Consider the following 24,305-nt stretch of genomic DNA (forward strand, 5'->3'; position numbering starts at 1 on the left):
ATTTTTCTTAAGGGTAGGGAGTCTACTGGGACTTAAAGGCATTTTGTTCACATTTAAATTCAATTCCTTTCACTTTTTGAGTGGCAGATGCTTTTGAATTTTGATGACAGTTTGTACTTTTAGTTAGGGACAGTAGGAATTTAGTTTAGTAATTTTTTATGGGAGCAAACTCATATGAATCTAAATTAAAAAGTCTAAAACCTTTAGGGAAAATAGAAGTACCGAATCTGAGATTCACCTCAGAAGTGCAATATGGCGCTGATTCTAGTATGTGTGTTCCTCATTAAACGACTTAATGGACCTCATTCAGTGTAATTTGTGTCTAGAAAGTGCTGTACCACATTTATCTATCGATTGATTCCCACTGATCAATAGTTATGTGAACTAGAAAACCAAGAATGCGTCCCATTGTAGCGTGCTAGAAGGACTTTTGTCTGGACGTAAGAACAATCCAAATGGGTCATAACCGCTCGGCAGGCTATTGCCTTTCTGTATGTTGATGCAGACTCTAGCACTGTGTCTGGAACAGTAGTTCTCACTGAATTGCAAAGAACCTAGCCCCTGAGATGGTGTGGTCCCACTGACATTCTGATTGTGATGGCATTTCCTCTGCCCAGCAGAGAAAACTCCGTCCTTAGAATTAAACATGTCCCTGTCGGATCTGCAGAGCTGCAGAACAAGCCGTAGCTCTGGGCAGTTGTAATGATTCTTTCAGTCCTTTCTGTCTCCACTCTGTTCTTGATTTCACTGGATGCAGTGACATCCCTGAGATTCTTCCCTCTGCATCCTTCCCTTTTGGCCAGGTGACCTTCAGAGGCTAAGCTTACCATATCCACTGGAAGTCTCCCATCATCTTCATAGTACCTTGGAGGAGGGCGAGTCTCTGGTTACTGCCCACAGACCCTGCATCAAAGTAGCCTTTCACTTTATTTGCCCAAACGCATTTTTTATATTTGCAAGATACCCTTAGTGTTACCTAGGAATTTGGGATAGCATAAAAGTCCATGTTGATTTACAGTTTTACATATGTTAGCTCTGTGTCCTGGGACACTTGGGCTTTATAATAGAAGAATCTGAGTCTTTTTGGTCCATTCTCATGTGACGGATTTCTTAGGCTCCCTGCCTGCACTGTCTCCCCCGTCACTTGGCCCCAGTAGCTGCCTCACCTTTGTGAGCATTGAAGAAACATTCTTTAGAACTTTTTCAGTGATTCTCTATCTCCCTGAAGGTTCACTACTTGGATTACCCATGTTATTTAGTTGTAAAAATATCGTGGGTTTTTATAAGGAAATAAAAAATTATATCAGTTTCATCTCCATATTTTGAAGATATTTAGAATTAAGTTAACTTTTCTAATCTTTGCAGCACTTTACTTAAAAGTGGCATAGGAAAATTTATTTAGTTGTTTCATACAAGAAAAGCAATTTGGGACATTGCTTATGTGTGTTATTTTATTTTCTATTTTTATTAATGGCTCCCTTTAAAATCAAGCATCTCTCCCTCAGATACAAAGACCTTATTTTTATTTTAAAAGCATCCTTTTATGATTATTCTATTTTCCAGAATTAATTACTGATGTTTCATCTACACATAATTGTGTTGATACATTTTCCACCTGCTATGCAACAGATTTTATTCCATAACATGGCAAAATGTTATAAAGAAGCTGGCAGCTTTAGGGTACTTAGGTTTAGCCTTTCCAGATTTCCCTTACGGCTTTACAAATGTGAATTTTAATCCTGCTTTATATTTTGCCTGATTCATTTTCCAGTTCAAAGTCAGATCCATGGGATAAAAGACATTCTTGTTTGAAAACATTTCACTATATTTTATTCATGTGCACACTGACATACAGACACATCCATACTGGTACCTGTAGTTTTTTGTTGCTTTTGATATCTTGGTTCTATAAAGTTTGTGTGCTAACATTATAGATCTAACCTGTATGTATATATATATATATACATATATATATATATATATAGTTTTTTTTGTTTTTTTTCAAATCACCCCAGGAAAGAGGAACTTATTACGGCTTACCCGCCAACCCCAGGGACCAATGCTTAGAGTTCCCGCCAGTTTCTAGACATGTAGATACCTAGATATCTGGAGTCCTAGGCATTTATTTTCCTAACTTAGCCATGCAATCTCGCATTGGGGAAACAGAGGAGAAGGTGCATATCCAATCCACTGAGTGCCCCCATGGTGTCGGCAACCTTGGCCTCCCTATGGGGCTATCTGAAAATGATTAACTCTTTGACTCAGGATACTGGCAGTGATTGCAATTCCAGTTTGCTGGAAGAAACAAGTTTGACATCGATGAGAAGAAATATTTCTCTGATATTTCTATTAAACATCATCTTGAAAACGGGTGGTGTTTTATTGTGATAGTGTTCCTGAGCTCTCACAGATATTTTGCAGAAAATCCATAGATAATCTTTTTCTTCCATTTTCTAAAAAAAAAAAAGGCTAACCTGTCTGTAAAGCATATTTGGACAGCCCTCGATTACATGCATATGACAAGGCACTAATATCCCCATAAAGCAGAGCAGGACACTGGTCCCAAAACCCAGTTAGATCAGGAAGTATTGGGATAACATTGCTTCTTCTCATGATAAAACTGGCTGTGTATCAGTGAACCTCGGGAGCTCAGAGACCTTACAATTCATGGAATTTAATTATGTATAAAAGCAGCTGTTAATGACATGAAAATTACTTATTAATCTAAATCTATTTATAGTAAAGTCTGTTTATATTAAAAACCTTTTTTTAGAAGTTATTAGAAAAGAAGATACCAACAAAATATAAGAAAATTTGCCAACTCCTACACATCTTATATTCCAAGCAAACCAAACAATTCCTCCTCTATATGGCTCATATTTTGCTGCTGTCTTGCCTATATATATACATAGCTTTCTTGCTAATATATTCACATTTCCCAGCCCTACCGATTCCGAAAGGCTCAATTTAAATGCCACATTTTTTATAAAGATGTCTAGATAGATCAAAGAGTAAATTTCTTTTAACTCTAAACTTCTATTTGGGAATTTGTTCCACTTCCTATTATTGTTATCTTTTGCAACTCTTACTCACCTATTACACCACAAGCCCTTTAAACGGAAGATTGAGTTTGATTCACATCTCAGAATCCCTTTCTTCCCCCTCTGCTGCCTACGTATGGTGCCTTGCACGTGTTATCTGCTCAACAAATACTAATAGAATTAATGAATTCAAAACAAAAGCTAACAATTTTCTAAAGGGAAAATGCAAATGATTCAACAAGTTGTAGCTATTATGGTTAGAGAAGTTGAGGAACCAAATTTCACATTTTTTAAAATTTCGTTTAAATTTAGCCACATTTAGCTAGTGGCTACCCCATTGGAAAACAGTTCTGGAACTCAAAGCAACGGTTGAAATTGACACTGTGCCACAACACTACACCTAGGTGAGAACCAAGTGCCACTAGGATAAGACTCCCTGAATTATGCAAATGTAGAGTTGTCCCTTGAATTTTATAGTCAAGGCACCTCACCTGACTTTCCCTAGGCCCACCCCTATATTTCAGTGGCATTAACAAGATTTTCTCACCATTGACACTTTGATATTGTTGGATCCCTGATAAGCTACAGATGGCACTGGGGCACTGTCACTGACTATTTAAGAATGATGTCATCTATAGAATACATTGTTCACAGATCTAAGAAATGTCCTTTCTGCTAAAAAGACATGTTTTCTTTTACCCCATCCCTTTTCTTTTGTATCATCTTAATATAATCAAACTAATGATACCTCCTCTGTGAAGTGACTCTTGGTACTTTGTACATTCATTTCTGACAAAATCGGATTTAAACACTGGATAAGCAGTATGACCTAATCAGCATTTACCTTTTCTAAGTTTCAGTTCCTCTCCCTGCCCCTTAATATGGTGATGCTAACACCTAATTTATGTTTATTTTCTTAAGAACTACTTAATGAGTGCTTTCTTCATGCCTCGTATTTTCACTAAATTCAGATAATTCATTTAGTAAGGAATATTTGACTTTTTGCTACACAGAATGGATCAGTAATTAAATGAGCAATTGTCATAAGTGTATTATGATTGCAAAATTCCTGTTTTAGTAACTGAAACAGAGTAGGCACTTTAAGTAGTGGTTTTGGTATTTTCCTTTCAACTTTATTAAGGCTGAGGAGTCTATTTCATAAAATCTAGAGAATGAATGGATCAGTATAGCATTACTGCATTAAACAACTGTAGATTCATTTCACTATAGTTTGTTAATAAAGGAGGAACCATTAGAATTATCTCCTCCATGAAGGAATGATTTGTTCAATATACCTTATAAGGACCTCCCAGAGCTACAGATGAAGAAAAAAATAGTAAATTTTATCTAGTCACCACAATTGATGAAATTGAACATCTTTGTGTTTTTATATCCAGAAGTAAATTACAGAAATAGATTTTGTGGATTAAAGGATTATTAACCAGAGAAAAGTTTAATGCTGGTGTCTACCAGTTAAATGGGAGGGTATTACATTTTCATTTTAATGTTGGTAGTTTTGAACCGAAATTATTTGGGGTAAAGTAAATTTGTAGAGTTTCCTCCCTCAAAAAAGTATTGCCTTTGTTGAAGCCCTTTTCTTTCTTTACTTGTTTATTGCAATCCAGCATAACAGTCACATTTACAACTAAATTGGTAATTGACTATTTAGATTACTGTTCCCTGTGCAATACTAAACTTGTAGGTAATGGTTCAGTCATTAATAAGGAGCCATGCAATTTTAAAAATGCACCACAAATTTTATGTTTATGCAATGAATTGATAAATCCAGAAGGAAATTCTAGATGGGTGCTATCATCTGTAAAATTAAAGATAGGGTAGGAAGAAAGCACAGCTTCCTTTGGGTTCTTTGCAGATGTGCTACTTAGTTTGAAAGATCCTTAGATTCCCTTTTCTAATTCTTTGTTTATGACAATTTTGCTGATTTATTATTTCCCTAATGGGTGGATAGACAATGAAAAATGGCTTTCAGATTAGTCAATTCACATGCCTAAAAGAGAAGATAATGAGAACAAAAGGAGAGGACCTGTCTGTGCTCTTCTAGCTATCTATCTTAACCTTTTCTACTGTTTTCAAGAAAAATGAGAGTTAGTTGTATTGGAGTCTCTGCTTTTCAGAGATTCTCCGTGAGTGTAGGTAACATTCTCTCCTTGTGTTTTTAAGGGTGATAAGAAATAACAGGCAACATTTGTTTCTTATGAGCACATTAGTTGTACCTAATGTCAGTTGGTGAGTTTTTCTGTGCCATTAGCATTGATGGATTATGAGCTAATATTTGGCATTTCTATAACACTTAGTATTTGCTTAGCACCACATTAACTGCTCCCATCTCTCTCTACACACATATTAAAACAACACAAAACCAATACAGTGCTTACTATACCTATTCAGTAAGTGATAGAAGTGAACTGATCCCATCTGTTTACTGAACATGACTGTTAAACACTGAGAAATAGTCAATTTTAGAAAAGCAAGGCCCTAATGACTGTCTGTATTTGCAAAGTCTGACGTAAATTTTGGAACCTTGAATTATCCTCAGACGATTTAGTTCACTACATAAAATTCCATATAATGAAATATAGACATTTAGGCATACAGATGGAGTTTGCTTACTCATAATTATGCCTAGAAAAAAACAAGATTTGAAACCTTTGAGGCTCCTTTCAACCCTTAAACTCTCTATGTGCAACCTGACAGTTATATGGTATCCTGATGATATCTACAGGTTCTCCTCTGCAGTGCTCATTTTCAAATTTCCCCTGCCTGTATCTTGACTTTCAGTCTACTTTTTACAAAACAAGAATTTGGTATTTTCTAGTTGGTCATTCTGATTTCTAAGCTGACATCTTGTCTTACTTTTTATTTATAGATTTCAATTTAGACTCTTTCTAGCTTTATGGCTTCTGGTCTCTAGTAAGAGTCTCTTACCTTGGTATCTGGATAAGGTATAAGCATCTAAATTAATTATAGGTATAAGAAATCGAAAATTCAAATAAATAAATAAATGAATAAATAAATAAATCCACTGACAAGCTTAAAAATTAAAATATCAATCTTCATTAAAATAAAAAATTTCACTAATCATTAATTTTCCTATTTGGGATAATGATCAAGCATTTGAAGGAAATATATAGACTAGCAGCTTTTAGCTCCAATTTAACACACGCACTTCTCATCTCCCATTTTGCCATCAGCATGGCACCATTTTAAGTTCCCAAGTTGAATAAACATACCCAACCCATTTCAAAACTTTTTTGACTGGTTTGAGCATTATCAACAATTCTCAGTCCACTAGTATATTGTGGATAAGACATTATAGAAAGTCTTAAAGTGATGTAATGAACTTATAGGCCTTAGAATTCTGTTTGATATCCTTAATCTTATTTCCACGTGTAGTTTTTGGATTCTCAGGATTTGTCTATGGCTTTACTATAGCTTTGTTTACAATAAAAGACTTCTTAACAATAGTAATATGCCATATTAGTGGGTTCCATCTTATTTATACCTATTCTCTAATAATACAAAAAGAATCAATCTCCTTCTTCTTAAGAGCCCACATTACTTTTTAAATTATTGTTATTTTCAAAAATATCCTGAGCAAAACATAGTGAACATTTAAGTTTTTTTAAAAAATAATAAAATGAACACCTAAGAGTACTTGTAACCCAGATCTAGAAAGAAATTACCCTGATAGGATCTAGTTCCCCAGAAATAACCACTTTCATAAAGTTTATATTAATGATCCCTTTGCTTTCATTACAGTTTTAATACATGTAAATATTTCTCTAAATTAGTTAATATTGAATTTTACTTGTTTTTAAATTTGTATAAATGGAATCATACTGACTATATTATTCTGTGGTATGATCTTTTTTTCCCAGCATTATGTGTTTTAGAATCATACGTACTGCTGTGCGTAAATTTCTTTTAGCCTGGGTTCCCTAAAACCAGATTCTGAAGTGAATTGCATACAGAAGTGCCACCTAAGAGTGCTCCAAAGCAGTGTTGTCCTGTAAAACTTTAGGGAATGGTGAATGCATTTTATATATACAGTGCCTAATAGAGTTGTCATAGCCATATATGAGTGTTGAGTCCTTGAATTAATTTAATTTAAATATCCACATGTAACTAGTGGGCTACTACTGTATAAACAGCACAGCTCTAGAGAGATAAATCTGTAAGGAAGTGAGAAGGGCTTGATCAGGCAAAGGGAGAATCTAACTTGCAATATGTCGATAGCTGAGACTTCAGTCAGTCCTACAGGAAGGTCAGGAGCTGGGATGGTCCTTGAAAGATATCCCCAGTTGAGGAAAAGCAACTGAGCTTTCCTATCACAGCATTAGCCATCACTGGTACTGCCTCCTGGAAGAGGGTAACCTTGGGCGAATCAGATCCTTGCCTCTAAGGCAAGTGCCAGTGAAAAGCATAACTAAAAGCCTTTAGTAGCTAATATTAACAGTAGCACAGGGATTGGTACTAGGACCTAAAGAGGGAATCTGAGCAGAGCACCACCATGCCCAACACAGAGCTGGCTATTTATTGTCAGTACTCAATGGAAATTCCACTACATAGATGCATCACAATTTGTATATTCTAATGACAAAGAGTTGGGTTATTTCCAATTTGGGGAAGTGTGGCTATTATAAACGATATTTCTCTGAACATTTCTGTGTCTCCTGATGAATAAATGCAGTAGTTTCTCTAGGATATATGCCTATAAGTAGAGTTACAGAGTTAGAATATATGCATAATTGACTTCACTAAACAATGCCAAGCTGTTTTCCAAAATGTTTGTATATTTTACAAATGACAACCTTTCATTCAGTATCACCGTTGTGTCAACTGAGAGGTTTATTTAGAATATCTATTCTACCATTAGGAAGGCAAGCTTGAGGTTTTTAATATCCTTTCCCTCCTAAATAAAGTATTAAAATGACTTTTACCCTGCAGAAGTTAGCATAATTCTAAGGTAACTCTCAATGCTCTGATATAATGATTTGTCCTTAAGTAAGGGCAAAACCTATGACTTGCTTCTAGCCAACAGAATAGGGAAAATACCATAAATATAAAACAAAACTAACCTCCCTTAGATTATTATATGTTAAAGGCAAATGGATTTTACAGATATAGTTAAGGTTCCTAATCAGTTTGACTTTGAATTAACGAAAAGAGATATTATACTGGGTAGGCTCAACCTCATCAAGCAAGCCCTTCACAAGGATCTCAGGCCTTTTCTGAGGTCAAGGAGATTTTCCTGCTGGCCTTGAAAATCAAGCTTCCATGAGTTCTATAGATACAAGGAAATTAATTCTGCCAAGAACCACATGAGCTTGTATGAGGACCCTGGGCCTCAGATGAGATCCCAGCCCTGAGCAACACCTGACTGCAGCCTTATGGGGCACTGAGTAGATTACCCAGTTATTCCATACCTGGACTCCTGACCCATGGAAACCGTGAGACAATAAATTTTTGTTGTTCAAAGATGCTAACTTTATGGTTAATTGTTACAAAGCAATAGAAAACAAATACGCCTGCTTTGCAGCAAAATTTCGTTTTTTGTAAACCACAACATTTTATTTCCTCCATCTAACTCTCTCATTTCCTTGGGTCTTTTCTCTTTGGAGTGAGAGACTTTATTATTTCTATCTTTAAGAGGATTTTTAATCCATTGAAAACAGAAACTGAGTATACTTCAAATTGCTGCAGCATAGTATCCACTATCAACTGCTTTCTTTCAAAGAAATTATATTCCCTTTCTGTGGATGAGTGTATCTGTAGGAACTTAAGTATTGGAGAGAAATTATTTATGTGAATTTCAAGGATAAATTGTCTGAAATCACTTTCCTGAAATATATTAAAATAATTAAGCTTAAGAAGAGAAAATTTGGGGGTTATTCGTAGTGTTTCAAGATATCTTTGAGGAGAGAAAAGTTGTTGAGAAGATAATACCAACAAAAAGAAAATGTGGATGACCTCTAAAATATAGAAAAAGCCTATGGAAAGTTTAAATTTTCTAAACAACAAGTATATAGTATTACAGATTAAATCAACTGCTAAAACAAATAAACTTAACTCCAGTATCAGTGATAAGTTTTATTCTCACTTATGTAAAGTCTTTAAAAAATGGATGTTCCCGATACTCAACTGGCTCTTCCTATCATGGTTTGGGTTCTCTGAAAGCAGAGCCTAAAAGAGAAACTTGTCGGTAGTTTATCTGAGACATGATCGCAGGAAAGAAGGTTGAGTATTCAGGGAAGATGATATAAGGAAGACAGAAAAGTAATAAAGGGTGCTGTGATGAGTTTGTTATCTCTGCGGTCAACTGAGGCTCTGTTTTTTTTGGAGCCCACTGGGAAACCATAGAATGTATCTCTAAATTGTCCCAATGGAGGATGGGGAGTAGCAGGTTGAATGGTATCTCTCCAAAAGATATGTCAACCCAGAACCTCACATGTGACTTTCTACGTAATAAGTACTTTTGCAGATGTAATTAAGGTAAGTATCTAGAGATGAGCATTGGCCCGATATCCAATGACAGGTGTTCTTATAACAGAAAAGAAGACACACAGGCACCCAGAGAGAGGAGGCCATGTGATTATAGAGGCAGTCTGGATTTACACATACACAAACCAAAGAACAGCAAAGGTTGCCTCCAGTCATCAGATACTAGGAGAGAGGCCTGAAAGAAACTCTCCCTCAGAGCCTCCAGAAAGAATCAACACAGCCAACACCTCGATTTTGGACTTCTCAGCTCTAGAACTGTGAAAGACATTTCTGTTGTTTTAAGCCACCAAGTCTGTGGTAATTTGTTAGGGCAGCCCTAGGAAACTAAAACAGAGAGACTGAGCTGTTGACTCCTCATTTCTGGGCCACAACCAGAGTGTGACAGAATGGCCATCTATGACTTTATAAAAAAAGCCCCACGCAGCAAAGCAGAGAGAGGTTGTAGCCGGTGCTTAATGTGGGACTGTGGCAACATATATGTGATTATTCACCATCAATGCATTGAAATCAGGTGAGCTAACGGGATGTGGCACTTTCACCACAAGCAACTGTTTAATCCTCCAAGCAGTTCCTTGTGTCCTGTGATTCTACCATTTCACTTCATGTGGTACTGAAGTGGTTGTGGTTTTGTGTAGCACACTGGAAGAAGGAAAGAACATGGAGGATTGTACATGGAAGGCTTATAGGCTATAGCACTTCTGCTCACATTCTATGGGCTAGAACTCAGTCATATTTCCACAACTGCGAAGGAGTCTAGGAAGCACAGTAGCTCTGGTTATCTATTGCGGTGTGATAAAGGTGTAGCATTGATTTAGGACTCAGTTGTGGAAGACTGAAGCTAGAAGGGCTTCAAGGAGATTGTTAGTGAAATCAGAAAACTGGTTGGTGAGAACTGCACCAGGTCTGTCAGTTGTTCTCCACATGGACCTCTCTACCCGGCTACTTGGGCATCCTCTCTGCTTAGTGGCTGGATTTTAGGGCCAGATGGTCCAAGAGACAGGAACTGCCAGTTTTGTATAATCTCAGCCTGGAAAGAAACATAGGTCACTTCTGCCATATTGTATTGGTCAAAGTCACCCATAGTCAAGGGAAGGAAATAGACATAGATTTTAATGCAAGGGTTATCAAAGAATTTGCAGCTATCTTTTGTCCTCTAGCTGTGTAGTCTAGTTGTGTTCTCAAGGAAAAGGGGAACATATTTGGTAAACAGCTATCCACAATGTATTTTAGCCTTTAAAAACAGTACCCATATGTTTAATGGGTATGGAATTACAGTTATACAAGATGAATAAGTTCTTTCTATCTGCTGTACAACATAGTGCTTACAGTTAACAATATGGTGTTGTGCATTTAAAAATGTGTTAATGGGTACATCTCATGGTAAGTGTTTTCACCATGGGGTATGGAGTGCAGGGGGAAAGCAAAGGGACAGAAGGAAACTTTTGGGGGTGATGGATAGATTTATCACCTTGTGTTGGTGATGGCATCATGGATGTCTGCATATGTCCAAACTCATCAAATTGTCTACATTAAATATATGCAGTTTTTGTATATCAACTGTACCTCAGTGAAGCTGTTAAAAAAAACACAAACAGTAACCATATATTTTTAATCAACATCCTGTCAAGTGCTCAAAACTTGTGGATTATATTTTTATCTCTACTAATTTAGTTACGGGCATATAATTATAGAAAGCATATAAAAAATACACTCAGGGCACATGGTCAATTTTTTGATACAATATAGGCAAGGGATTTCTTACATGCCTCTAAATGGAGGTTTGTAACATTTGGAGATATCTGATATTTAGAAAGGTTTTCCTTATGTTGTACTAAAATCTTCTCTCTTGAAAATTTCACTCACAAGGACTAGTGTTATTTCTTTAACCACACAAGAAAAATTCAATTTATCTTTTAATCTCTAATACAGCCAAAACGTATTTGAAATCAGTTCTCATGGTACTCCTGAGTTCAGTCTAAGTACTACTAGTTCTTTTAAAGATGAGATATCTTAAATAGAAAATAAATGCCTGCTGCATGTGAGTATCACATTTTTCCTTTTAATTGAAGTTTAATTTATATAAACAGCAAAAGCCAAAACTATTAGTTTTTCCATTAAAATAGTATTTTTTAATTAAAGTTTATTGGGGTGGCAATTGTTAATAAAGTTACATAGCTTTCAGGTGTACAATTCTGAAATGGAACTATTTCATCTTTTCTTATTGCAGAATAGTATTCCATTGTGTATATATACCACATCTTCTTTGTCCAATCATCTATTGAAGGACACTTTGGTTGTTTCCATGTCTTGGCCACTATAAATAAAGTTCAGTGAACATTGGAGCACATATATCTTTGTGGATAAATGTTTTCAGATTTTTTGGGTAGATACCCGGGAGAGGGATTGCTGGGTCATATGGTAATTCTTTTCTTAATTTTCTGAGGAACCTCCACACTGCCTTCCATAGCGGCTGCACCAATCTGCATTCTCACGAACAGTGTCTGAGGGTTTCCTTTTCTCCACAGCCTCTCCAGCACTCGTTTTTATTTGTCTGTTTTATATTCAAGAAACATCTCTCTTAGGATTCTAACAAGAACCTTGTCAATTAGGCAGAGCATATACCAAAAATATAATTAAAGGTGAACATTCCCCTTTTATGTTAATATGGTAATAAATGCCACTTATTGAAGATTACAACTTATATAATTATAAGAATTATTAGAAAAATAATTATTAGAATTATTAGAAAAATATATATACATATATATTCCTATTTCAATATTAAGAATCCAAAGTTGAAGAAATTAATTATTTTCCCAAATTTGAACAAGTCAGTGGTAAATTGAGAACAGGATGTAAGATTCCGTGTTCAATTTTTACTTATTTTTTTCTATTATACCATGCTATAAAGTAATTTGTATATTTAAAGTCCACATTCAGATTTATGACAATTTATAGTTATGTATAGATCACTTAACCATGTATGGTCTATTCAAGTTCAAGGAACCATTTAGTGCTGTTAAAAACCACTTAGACTGTCCAAACACTTTGAAATGCAGTTTTGGCCATTTAAATACCAGGTGTCTAAGATTTATTAAACCTGAGAAGACCCAGTGAAGATTCTTTAAACATTTTGCTAGAATAAAAGTGAAATATTCTAATGATATGTGGAAATTCCTTGTTTTTTTCCTAACCCGATTAACACTTTAATTTTAGTTTTCAATAATTACTCTTACTTAAAACCACTAGTTGCTAATTTTTTTGTTCTCAATTAACAACAGTATATTCAGCTATTTGAGTATACCAATAATTTTCTAATGACTGTTAATATAAAATGTAATGCTTTACAAAGGGATTTTCCAAAGCAGTCTATCGACACCTGGATGGGGCATCACATAAATATCCAGTAAGTTATTCAACCTTTTCTTAAAATTAAGGAGCTATATGTAGTCAGTAATTTCTCGATATAAAGGTGCAACAGAAGTTATCAGGATAGAATGTAAAATTTAGCAAACTCATGACTGATACTGGCATCCAGGAAAAACTATATCACTCTTCTTCCTAAACAAAATGAGGACTATTTTTACCTGACTTAATTACAAGTTAAGTTCTTCCTATGAATGCCAAAATTTCAGAAGAGCAGAGTTGTGTAAGTCCAATCTCCCAGGCCATAACTCCAGTTATCCTGATTTAGTAGATCTGCAACAGGGGCTCTAAAATCAAATGTACTTCTTTTTTTTTAATTTATTTTTATTAAATTAATTTGGGATGACATTGGTTAACACAGTTATATAGGTTACAAATGTACAATTCTATAATATGTCATCTATATATTGCACTGTGTTCACCACCCAAAATCAAATCTCTTTCTATCACTATATATTTGACTCCCTTTACCTTTTTCTACGTTCCCCACCCCCTTGTAATAAGTGACCCGCGTGATTCTGAGGTAGATGAACATGGACCAGACATAGAAAAACACTAATCACTGGCAGCTTTGAAAATAGTCTCAAATTTCACTCCTCAGTATGTTTCTCTTAGATTCTCTGTAAGTCGCCATTCACATTGTCCCAAAGCACCTTTGCTATGGATTCAAATAGCCAATTATACAATAAATCATGGCAATCGAATATAGACTCTGCCACAGCTGTCCCAAAAGGGCAAAGGTAGCACAACTTTATCTGTGATAAAAATTAATGCAGATTTATTCATGGCACAGCCAGAATACTAAGGGCTATTCATTAAGTGTACCAGCAAGATCAGGTTCATTAGAGAATCCAGGCACCTACCTCATTCAGCCTAACTTCCCCAGATCTCTCCTATTTATGGCCAAAATTTAAGTGACTTACTATATTTCAGTAGAATTCAGTGAGTGAATAAGGCATCTTTGACAGTGACATTAAAGATTAATAGTAGAAAATACCTTTGAAGTTGCTAAATCAAAGGCGATGAACTTGCAAATAGTCTAAGTAAGAGATGGACTGAACTTTGTCAAAGGAAAAAAAAAAAAAAGTAACAGGAAATACTGGTACCACCTTAAAAAGGATGTCCCATTTATACGAGGTCTTAAAATATATAAGGAAATTTCTTAGGTCATCAATTAAAAACACTAATGCTTTCATTTAGCAATGGCTCTCAAACTCTAATTAGGGGAAGGGGTCAAAAACCCTATGATTAATAACTTTCTTCTGGATGCCTTGCAACCAAAATCCAAATCTACTGTCTGTTATTTATCTTGAGTAATTTTTTAACTTTCGGGTAGGGGAAGTAAAATGAAGAAGGTTTTCTTGAGAACATTAAAATTTCAAGGTCTTTATGACCTTATATGAGATTAATGGACCACTTTAAACTAGGCCAGGGTCATTCTCCTCATCTGTAGAATACATAAATTGCAGGAAGTGTGGTAGGTAGCCTTTCAGTACTGCAGTGTGATTAAAGAATAAAGAAAGGAGGGTTGGTCTAAGAACTCTTCACAAAAGTTGAGAAGGGAGACCAAAAAAAAAAAATGTATTTACTTCTGCATGGATTTTAACTTCTGTATTTTTTCCTCTTTTGCCTTGCCTGGGGAGAGTCGACTTGAGACCACCCCAGAAGCAATGCCCTGGAATTCAGCCTGCCTGCCTTTGTCTCAGCTGACAAAGAGCAGGGCATGTAGAACTAACTCTCTCGTGTGGTGATTAAATTGCTCACATAAAGTTAATATGTCCTAACAACGTTTCTCCTCTTTCATTTTCTTCCTCTTCTATGTGGAAGCCCCTGTGAAATACTTTCACATCCTGCTTATTTTTTTTATTTTCTGTCTACACTTTCAACCTTGATCAGAGCCTCTCGTCATTTTGCTTAAGGATTATTTACCCTTCTAGAATGAATTATTTAGCTAATTATTTAGCTTGAATTATTAATTATTTAGCTTGAATTATTTAGCTAATTCAAGAATTTAGCCTTCTAGAATTAGCAAGATAAGGAATTTTAGTAAAGTTATTATTAACCCCATAGTTGATGGTTTCCTGTTTGGGCAAGCAGAGTAGGGAGTCTCTGAAGAGTTAAGAGCTGATTCTTCCTATTATGTTCATGTCTGATGATCCATACTGCCTCAAATTGAATGGAATTAAACCAACATTAGTTAGGAGAAGCAGATGAAGGGACTGTGGTGACATGAAGAGTAAGAATCAATTAGTAGCTTTAGTAGGAACTTCTGGGACAACAGGATGCTAATGATAAAAGAGTGTCAATTAAGACAGCTCTAAAATTGGGGGGAGGGATGGGGGGAACATAAGGAAATTAGTTTAGAACTAGACCCTGACTGTGCCTAGAACTTTCACACTGTCAAGTAAGTGCTGAGTAGTTGTGACAGTCTCAAGAACTCAGAAAGTGTGTAGGGATTTCGCATAAGCATTGATAACTTTACTATCTGAAAGCTTTCCCTACCATTCAAGATATACCTCAGAATAAAAATCAGCTCAGTATTAGTAATGAGAAGTAACAGTTGTCACATGTATATAAACTATATAACCAGGTCTAGGAATTTAGGATATAAACAAACAAAGAAAAAGGCTATAAGTTTTTCAGAGTGGTCTCCATGTTTGTTTACAGTTAAGAAGAGGGGTAGGAATTAAGACAATTCCTCAATTTCTTTATCTCTAAAATGAGGATTTTAATATTTGGCTTTGATGTTTGGAAATGAATGAAGACCACCCAAATTAGAACAAACAGGCCCTTTATTCAGACCTTGCTATAACAAAGACGGCAGCCAACATTACTTTTATTTGGCAGAGACTCAAAGGCAGGCAGGGAAGCGGGAAAGTTTTATAGTGAGAATCATGGAAAGCATCAGGTCTGATGATTGGAGCTGGTTGTCATGGGACAACTGGGAGTCAGCTAACTGGAAGGGCATCCTCTGTGATGGGTTTGGGGAGCGTAGTTGGCTCCGGTTGATCCTGAGTTGGCAGTGAAGTTGGCAAAATATGAGGAAACTGGTGGCCTGACCATTCTGGGCTGACTGGTACAAACGCTGTGGTTTGGCTTCCTGGACTGGTTGCTAGAAAGACTGCTCTGACCATTGTTCGTTTGTATATTCAGTCTTCAAGCCTAACAGCTTTGTTGTGATGCGTGAACAGAATGAGTTGAAGCGATGCCTCTGTAGTTGCATTTAGAGGTCATGGAAGTATTCTTAGACCCGAAAGGGAAGGCAGCAGTACCTGGGAGAGAGAAGCAGGAAGGGTGGCTCCACTGACATCAAGAATGTTCTACCTGGTTTCCTTGGGATAAGGGAAGGGGACCTGGAGAAATTCTGTCTGATTCTGTAGAATCTGTCGATTCTGCAGAGCAGTATAAATGTCTTCTTTCTCCTAGCTGATAAACTATCCACATCACTTTTCACAAGGATCTCAGATCCCCTGAGCATCTGTAACTTTCTGATCTGCTTCCAAAACTATTGCTAGAGTTTCCCGTTTTCTAACCTGTGCACTGCTAGGGCTGAGACTTCCTAATCTCAGAAATATGAGGACGTATACAGCCAACTCAGTCAAAGGAAGTCGCAAACATATAAGATATATCTAGTTAACAGTTTAATATTAATTTATCTTGCCAGCCCTTTTCATTATAGTTTAAGCTTTTTTTCTTTTATAATATTCAGGCTCACCTCTATTTTCGTTTATGTGTCTTTATATCCATACTGTCCTGATTTTCCAAATTTCTAGCATCCATGAACCTTGTTGCCAAACCTTTAATTGTAACTTACTTGCCTTGAACCAAAACCATCTCGCAATGCACATTTATAGCAGCCGCTTACTTAAACACACACAGATTCTGTAAGTTCTTTTCAGAGCTACGACGGCTTTATTGTCTTACTCGAGGAATCAATTTCCTTGACTCTTCTAGACCTCAGCTCTATAGCCCATCACCTAATCGCTGTTCCTGTCTCCCACTCCCATGACCTAAATGCCCAAACAATCTGCTGTCCCTACACCCTCTAGATCTACTCCTCCTTCTTCCCTTCCAATTTTCTTCTTCTGGACCAAATTAAATATTTGTTTCAACACTTCAACCATTCTTGTCAAACATTCAAATCTCTTTCTCCTTTCCTGCTTTCATTGCCCTTCAGTAGCAAATCCAACACTGTTTCCTTGACTTCTAATCCAGTACTGAAAAGAACTCATGATGATACAGAATAGTGTCACTATACGTTCAGAGACCCACTCTCCACAGAGCTCCCAAGCTACCTGGCAGCGCCACCCTGGGTTCAACTCAAACCTTGGTCTAATTCCTTGCAGGGGTTATTTCAAACCTTCATTATTTACTCCTCCTCTTCTCTCAGGATGGAAACTCCTAGCAGTTCTTTCTCACCATCAACAGTGTATATCTGCAAGACTCTTTATCACCTAACTCAGAGGGAACCATGTTCTTCATTTATGTTTGAGGCTGATCATCCTATATATGGGTACACTGTCAGTCCCATTCTCTCCCATTTGACAGGGGACTCACTCCCCCATCTATGCCTCTGTTTCATAATTTTTTTTTAAATTAAAGTTTATTGGGGTGTTAATTGTTAGTAAAGTTACATAGGTTTCATGTGTACAATTCTGTAATACATCATATATATATGTATATATATATATGTGTGTGTGTGTGTGTGTGTGTATACATATATATCATATTGTGTGTTCACCACCCAGAGTCAGTTCTCTTTCCATCACCATATATTGGATCTGTTTTACCCTCATCTACAACCCCCCTTCCCCCTTACCCTCTGGTAACCACTAAACTATTGTCTGTGTCTATGAATTTTTGTTTCTTCATTTGTCTGTCTAGGTCCTTTGTTGTTTTCAGTTTTATATACCACATGTCAGTGAAATCAGATGGTTTTCAACTTTTTTCTGTCTGACTTATTTTGCTTAGAATTTCACTGTTTTTCTTTTTTAAATTTTTTCCTAAGGTTTTGCAACTGGCCATCAGTTATCTTCCCTCTCTTGAAATAATCTTATTTACTCCATAATTTCAACTGCCACATATACCTTGGAATTCTTCTATCTACATAAAGAAATAATCTAGAATACATTTTAAACGCCAGATCAATCTACCTAATTACCTTCTGAATAGTGCCACTTGCTTTCTCTTTCTTTCCAACAAGGCATAGAATTCTATCAATTTTACTTATTAACTGTTTCATAAGTTGAATTTCATTAAACTTAATTGCTACTGCCAAGTCAATTTAAAAAAAACAATTGTAAATAAATACTCCCATGTTTAAAATCTTTTAGTGGTCCTCATCAAGTGTGGTTTAAAGGCAAATTCCTTAACATGACCCACAAGGTACTTTTGGATTTAAAAGCATCTATCTTTATAGCGCTTTGTTTCCCAAAGTCATATTTATCCTGTAGAAAATATTGCAAGATGGAGTATGGAAAATAGGAGAGGAGTGGAGGCTTTATCAAGTTCAAATACATTTGAAAATCTAATCTTCCAGTTTTGGCTCTCAGAGCAATGGTTGTCAAACTGGTCTCTGAACCAGCGGTGCCAGAATTATTTGAAACTCTGTTATATATGTATATTCTCAGGCCTTATCCTATACTTACTAAGTCAGGAACTCAGGGGGTAGGCCTAGCAATCTGTTTTAGCAAGCCTTCCCAGCAAGGCTAATACACACTACAGTTTGAGAACCATCATTTTAGAGAATTACAATGCACGTTGACATATTACTCAAAGAAGTCTGGAAATAACCTATTTAACTTTGTTTAAGGAAATATTGTCTTCATTGGTTTAAGCATGAATCGTGTGTGTGTGCTAAACTCACTAACATCCAGTAAATCTAATGTTGGAAAAACATACTTTTTCAAGAGCTTGTAGTCTCAGATTATTAGTAATTCTCCAAGTACGTGTCTATCATGTACTTTTGCATTTAAACATCCCACCTTTGCATTTCTCTGTTAAATACCGCCTCACAACCCTTGTCTGGCCAACTCCTTAGAGGAGAGTTTCAAAGTTAGATGCTCATTGAACAGCAACATGGAATGTCACAGAAATTCAGCAATCTTAGAAGTATTGCAGAAGTCTTACTACCAATAAGATATCATCTATTATTTCAACACTTTTGTTTTTGCTCATAATAGTTCTCTCCATATGTTGATCTCTTCTTGATGGGATAGCTTTATATTTTCTTATTTGAAGTTATGAAAATATAGTGTATGCCTTATCAGCTTGTCTGTACAAGCTGTTTGTAGTGAATTATCCTCTGTAAACATGACGATTGGATGCTTTTTTCAGCTGATCCTACATCCTAGCAACTTTCCACTTTCAAAAACTCTTCTCATTATTCTCTCACAGACTTTCTTTCCTCAATAGTTTATTAATAAAATAAGTTTTAGTCATGATAACATTGATGAACATAAAGTTGATCTACTAAATCATAGTTTTATAAACTTGTACTTTTGCTATATAACTTTTGGTATATAATTATAACTCAGTGACATACTTGTGTATTATGTAAATGCTTGTGTATTATGTAAATACATATTTTAATATAATAAACATTTACTTATAAGGGTTTCTGTAAATACCCAGGTGCCAAAAAAAAAATACACATTTTAAAAGATGATACCTATGTATTACTTTTCAAAGTTGAATTGAATTACGGTAGCATGTGTAGTGTCACGTTCCCTCAAAAGATGGCGTTAATCAAATGAATGCTGGCATCATTCATTGTATTACAATTTTAATACAGTTTTTTTTTCCTTTCTTAAAATGTGTATACACTTTTTTGGCACCCTCTGTGTCAATGCACTTATTATTAGTTTTTAAAATTTCTATCACCGTTATCCTAATTTCTCCAACCCCAAGGTCAAATGCTCTAGTAGACTTCTAGGATAGTAATAAAGTCTTACTTAGAAGAATTTAATTCTTAATAAATCAGGTAAATATACTAATATACATGATTGCACCCCATAATTTTAAACATGCAGTTTAAAATGCACTAGTAAGATAGGGAAGGTCTAATTTATGAAATTCTTGTGTGCTATATAAAAACTTAATGATTCAGCATTCCATTTGGTTTATTCTGATTCTACATACAGAATTTGATGCAAAAAAATGGTACCATCTATAATCTTCTAATGTCATGAAAAAGAGTAATGGCAATATAATTTGTGACAGCTAAGGGAATTTGGAATTAATGCATAGTCAACTATGTAGTTTAGTTTCTCCTCCTTTCTATATCACTCTTTGCAAAATGAGTGACTGTGATATTAAACATATCATCTATAGTCATTCCCTTTCATTTAATCACATTATTTGAAATAAGTTAGACATATAGTTTAGCTCTACGCACATGGTGATGATTAATGATAGCACTCTCTATAGTCTCCTGTGGCACCAGAACTAATTTTATCTACAACCTTCACAACTCACCAGGTTCTCTGATTTCTAAATACATCATAGAGAGGGAAATCAGTTGAGCTTAATGTAACGAATAATTACCTTAATATGGCAATAATAAAGTCCTGTTCATAAAAGAAAAATACATTTTAATAGCAAATGTAACTTAAAAGTAGGCAAAGTTCGGCTGGGTATTTATAAGCTTGTATTGCTGCCTTTTTCTTAGAGATCTGTTGATATGCCTGAGGAACTGAAAAGGATAGCCTAACAAGCACTTTCAAGCAGTTCTCAGGGACCAGACATACAAGGTTCTCCAGGTCCTTTGAAAGCTGCTTATAGTGAGTGCATTGTGGAAATTTGAAGTAATTTGTGCCAGCCACTAATTTTTTGACTATTTTAATTTTACTCTTCTACTTTTCATCTCTGTTGCATTCTGAGCATAAAGATCAATCAACTATGCTTGAAAACACCCTGAGAAATTACATGTCCCTAAAGTACATTATAGTCTGTGTGTGGAGATCTCTAATTATAAGTGGATTCAATGTAGGACTATTATTTTAGCTTAAGAAGAATAATAATAAGGTGATGACCCATCCAAATTTGGTTACATGTCTTGGACAACATTAGCAGATATGCACATAACCATTTAGCAGGGATTGGCTGATTTTCAGATAAGATGTGCTAGTTGGATATGGCAGTTGATTGGATCAGATAAAATCTAAATGTATATCAAAGAGCCCATGAATTTTATGAGGCACAAATTGAATTTTCAAATATCCTGAACCTATAAGCTTGTGAATAATATAGCAGAAATAGTCAGGGAAGCCATATGCTTCCCACTTAGTTCTATACTTGAGTTAAAATTATCTCTGCCTTTTTCTGTTTGCCTAATTTTAAAAAGTAAAATGTAAAAGAAGTGTTCTAAGAAAAATACCCACCAAACAAAATAACCGGAATAATTTCTCAGTATGTTCAAAATAATTATATGTGTTGAGCATGAATTTATATGTGAAACATTCAAGATCGTTATTTTACTCTGTTCATCTCAATATAAATTTAGATCCCAGACAACACTCTCTTTTTAGGGGTAACAGTTGGAGAATTCATTCAGTGTAGTAAATTGAGAAGGATTCAAATATGATTTAAACAAGTACACATACACACACACACAGAAGAAACATAGACTTACGAAGTTTTAGCTAACTATAGGTGTTTATAGGTGGAATGAGTGAGTTCCAGGCCATTTATGTAATATGTATATAATGTAGAATTTAATAGTACTGACTTTGTAACCAAGCAGCATTGAGTTCTATCCACTTGCTGCCAGTGTGACTTTGGACAAAATATTTAGGCATGATAAATTTTTCACATACACATTTGCGAACACACATACACACACCTTTGTACCCATATAATTCAATCTGTCTTCTTGGGAGAAGCCACATTAAAGGAATCATTTCTACCGTAATAATTGCTAAGCTTATGAACTGTGATAGAGGAAGAGAAACATTCACTAAGAATCACAGCACTTAGAAACAAGCCTTGTCAATGTGACTTTATCCTAGGGGGTCCCATTCAATGAAGAAAGGAAACCTGAATGTAATAGCTTTAGCTCACATGATCTAAGAGTTTTTTCGTAACACTTTTCTCTGTTTCTCCTGTTTGACAGTGACTTCTAACTAAAGTCATACCATTTACCCTTTTCTTTTGCATGTTATGTGACCTTGTGAGCAGAGTAAGAAACAGGACATTCCTCGGGAAGAGCAGGGACCAACCACCAAGAATTTGGATTTTTGGCCCCAACTTATTACACTGATGGTCACTATTATTGATGAGGATAAAACTGCCTACACACCTGTCCTGAATCAGTAAGTACACTGCTTTCTAAACGAATGAATTTTATTTAACTAAAGTTAAGAAAACATAAAATCTTTGAATCATGGATGATACTCTCATAACAAAGACAATTTTTTATAAAATTAAGCCATAGTAGAAAGCAATATTTTTCTACTTTATTCAATAAATACCAATTCATACATTTATACAATGGAGTATTACGCATCCATAAAGAAGAAAGAAATCTTATCATTTGCAGCAACATGGATGGATCTAGAGAACATTATGTTAAGTGAAATAAGTCAGAAAGAGAAAGACAAGTACCATATGATCTCACTTATATATGGAATCTAAAGAAAAGACTATGTGAATGAACTAATCAGAAACAGTTTTGGGGACACAAAGAAAAAACCGAGAGTTGTTAGATGGGTGTGGGGGGGGGGTTGGGGATAAGGGGAAAGGTGAAGGGATTTGGAAGCAGCTGGTAACCACAAGATGGCCTCAGGGTTTTTTTGAAAATTAATTTGGGGAAGGTATTCAATAATGTTGTAAAGATTTTGTTGGGTATCCAATGGACATGCGTCCTATTTGGGAGACCACCTCAGGGATACTGTGGATACCTGATCATGGCATTGTACACCAGAAGCTAAACATTAATGAATGCCAACCATAATTTTATATATATAATGTGATGGTTCACTGTGAGGTTGGAGGGATAGTGGATGGGGGGAGGGGGGTTCACAGTGTGAGGGATATAAATGATGAACGTCTAAGTATTACCTTGTCTTGTACACCTGAAACTAATAAATGAAAAAATAAATAAATAAATAAATAAATAAATAAATAAGTAAATAAATAAATAAATACCAATTCAGTGATATTAAGAATGTTTAGTTCAAGCCCCATAGAGTGTGATTCTTTGGCTATGGAGACAAATATTTCCCAAGATTTATTTTTATTTGATGTAGAAAAGTTTTCTCTTTTCTCTGGTTCCTTTCATAACTATCCCATTGTATCAAAAGAAAAAAAGTGCACCCTGTCAAACTAAAAAAGAATGTTAAAGAACTAGTATTAAATATCTTCCATTGTGACTTTTTAATAATAAAGATTTGTCAAAAAAAAAACTGCTGTTAAATAGTTGTGTATATTGGATTTAACAAATTTAATGCAATATTTAATAGACAAGTCCATTTCCTCAACCTAAGCTTACGCATCCAGGCATAGAATTTACAAATTATGAGCAGGTAGACAAGGCAGATGAATTAAAATTCGTAGCTGTTGCAGATGAATAGACTTTACAAGAGTCTAAAATCATCAACTTATCAAAATGCCACTAGCTAGCTATGAGACCTTGAGCAAATTATCTAATTTCCTAGGGACTCAGTTTCCTCATATGTAAAATAAGGACATATTGCTAGATAATTTTCAAGATCCAGTCCAACTTTAATGTTGCGCATTTAGGATTTATTTCATGCCCATGCTTGTGGGCTATACAAGCAAAATAACAACTGACTGCAAACTACACACTTACAATCTGGTTAATGGGGAGAGTATCCTGATATATTAGTCTTACCAGTACAGATAGCAGAAATAGACAAACCATGAAGCAGGACATGAACTAGATTCAGACTTACTATGTAGAGCCTGGTTTTATTATTTCTCATTCGCTATGACCCTATTGGTCAAGATGGGTAGGGACTTTTTGCCTATGTTGAATCCAATTAAAATTCCAATTACGGAAGAAATAAATTTCGGTCTCACAATTTTCATTCTTTACTGCTTCTTAACCACCTATTTTCACCTGCCCTATGTTCCTCCTAATTGTGGAGAAAGTAGTCCTGCCTTTGATATGCAACCATCATTAGGTTTGTCTTTTCACTTTCTTCTCTCTTTTCCCTTATATCCAGCTTTTCTGGGTGATGGCCAGTGTCTTTTGATGACCACCTGTAGAGTCTTTGCTCTTTTATTCTCTTCTGATGATCCAAGACTTGATATTCCCTTTTAATGTATGATATGTCCTCAGCTCATCCTGGGCAG

The 24,305-nt window shown here is 35.5% G+C and overlaps 1 protein-coding gene across 1 annotated transcript in view; it reads left to right on the forward strand.

The window, feature by feature from the left end:
• Window positions 1–24,305, forward strand: part of UNC13C (unc-13 homolog C) — a 497,972-nt gene that overhangs the window by 289,562 nt on the left and 184,105 nt on the right. The window contains exon 17 of the mRNA XM_081047963.1: window positions 22,167–22,300. Coding sequence (XP_080904089.1) covers window positions 22,167–22,300 — 134 coding nt within the window. The remainder of the gene's footprint in view (window positions 1–22,166; window positions 22,301–24,305) is intronic.

Source organism: Rhinolophus hipposideros (genome assembly GCF_964194185.1).
Source record: "Rhinolophus hipposideros genome assembly, chromosome: 5".
NCBI lineage: Eukaryota > Metazoa > Chordata > Mammalia > Chiroptera > Rhinolophidae > Rhinolophus > Rhinolophus hipposideros.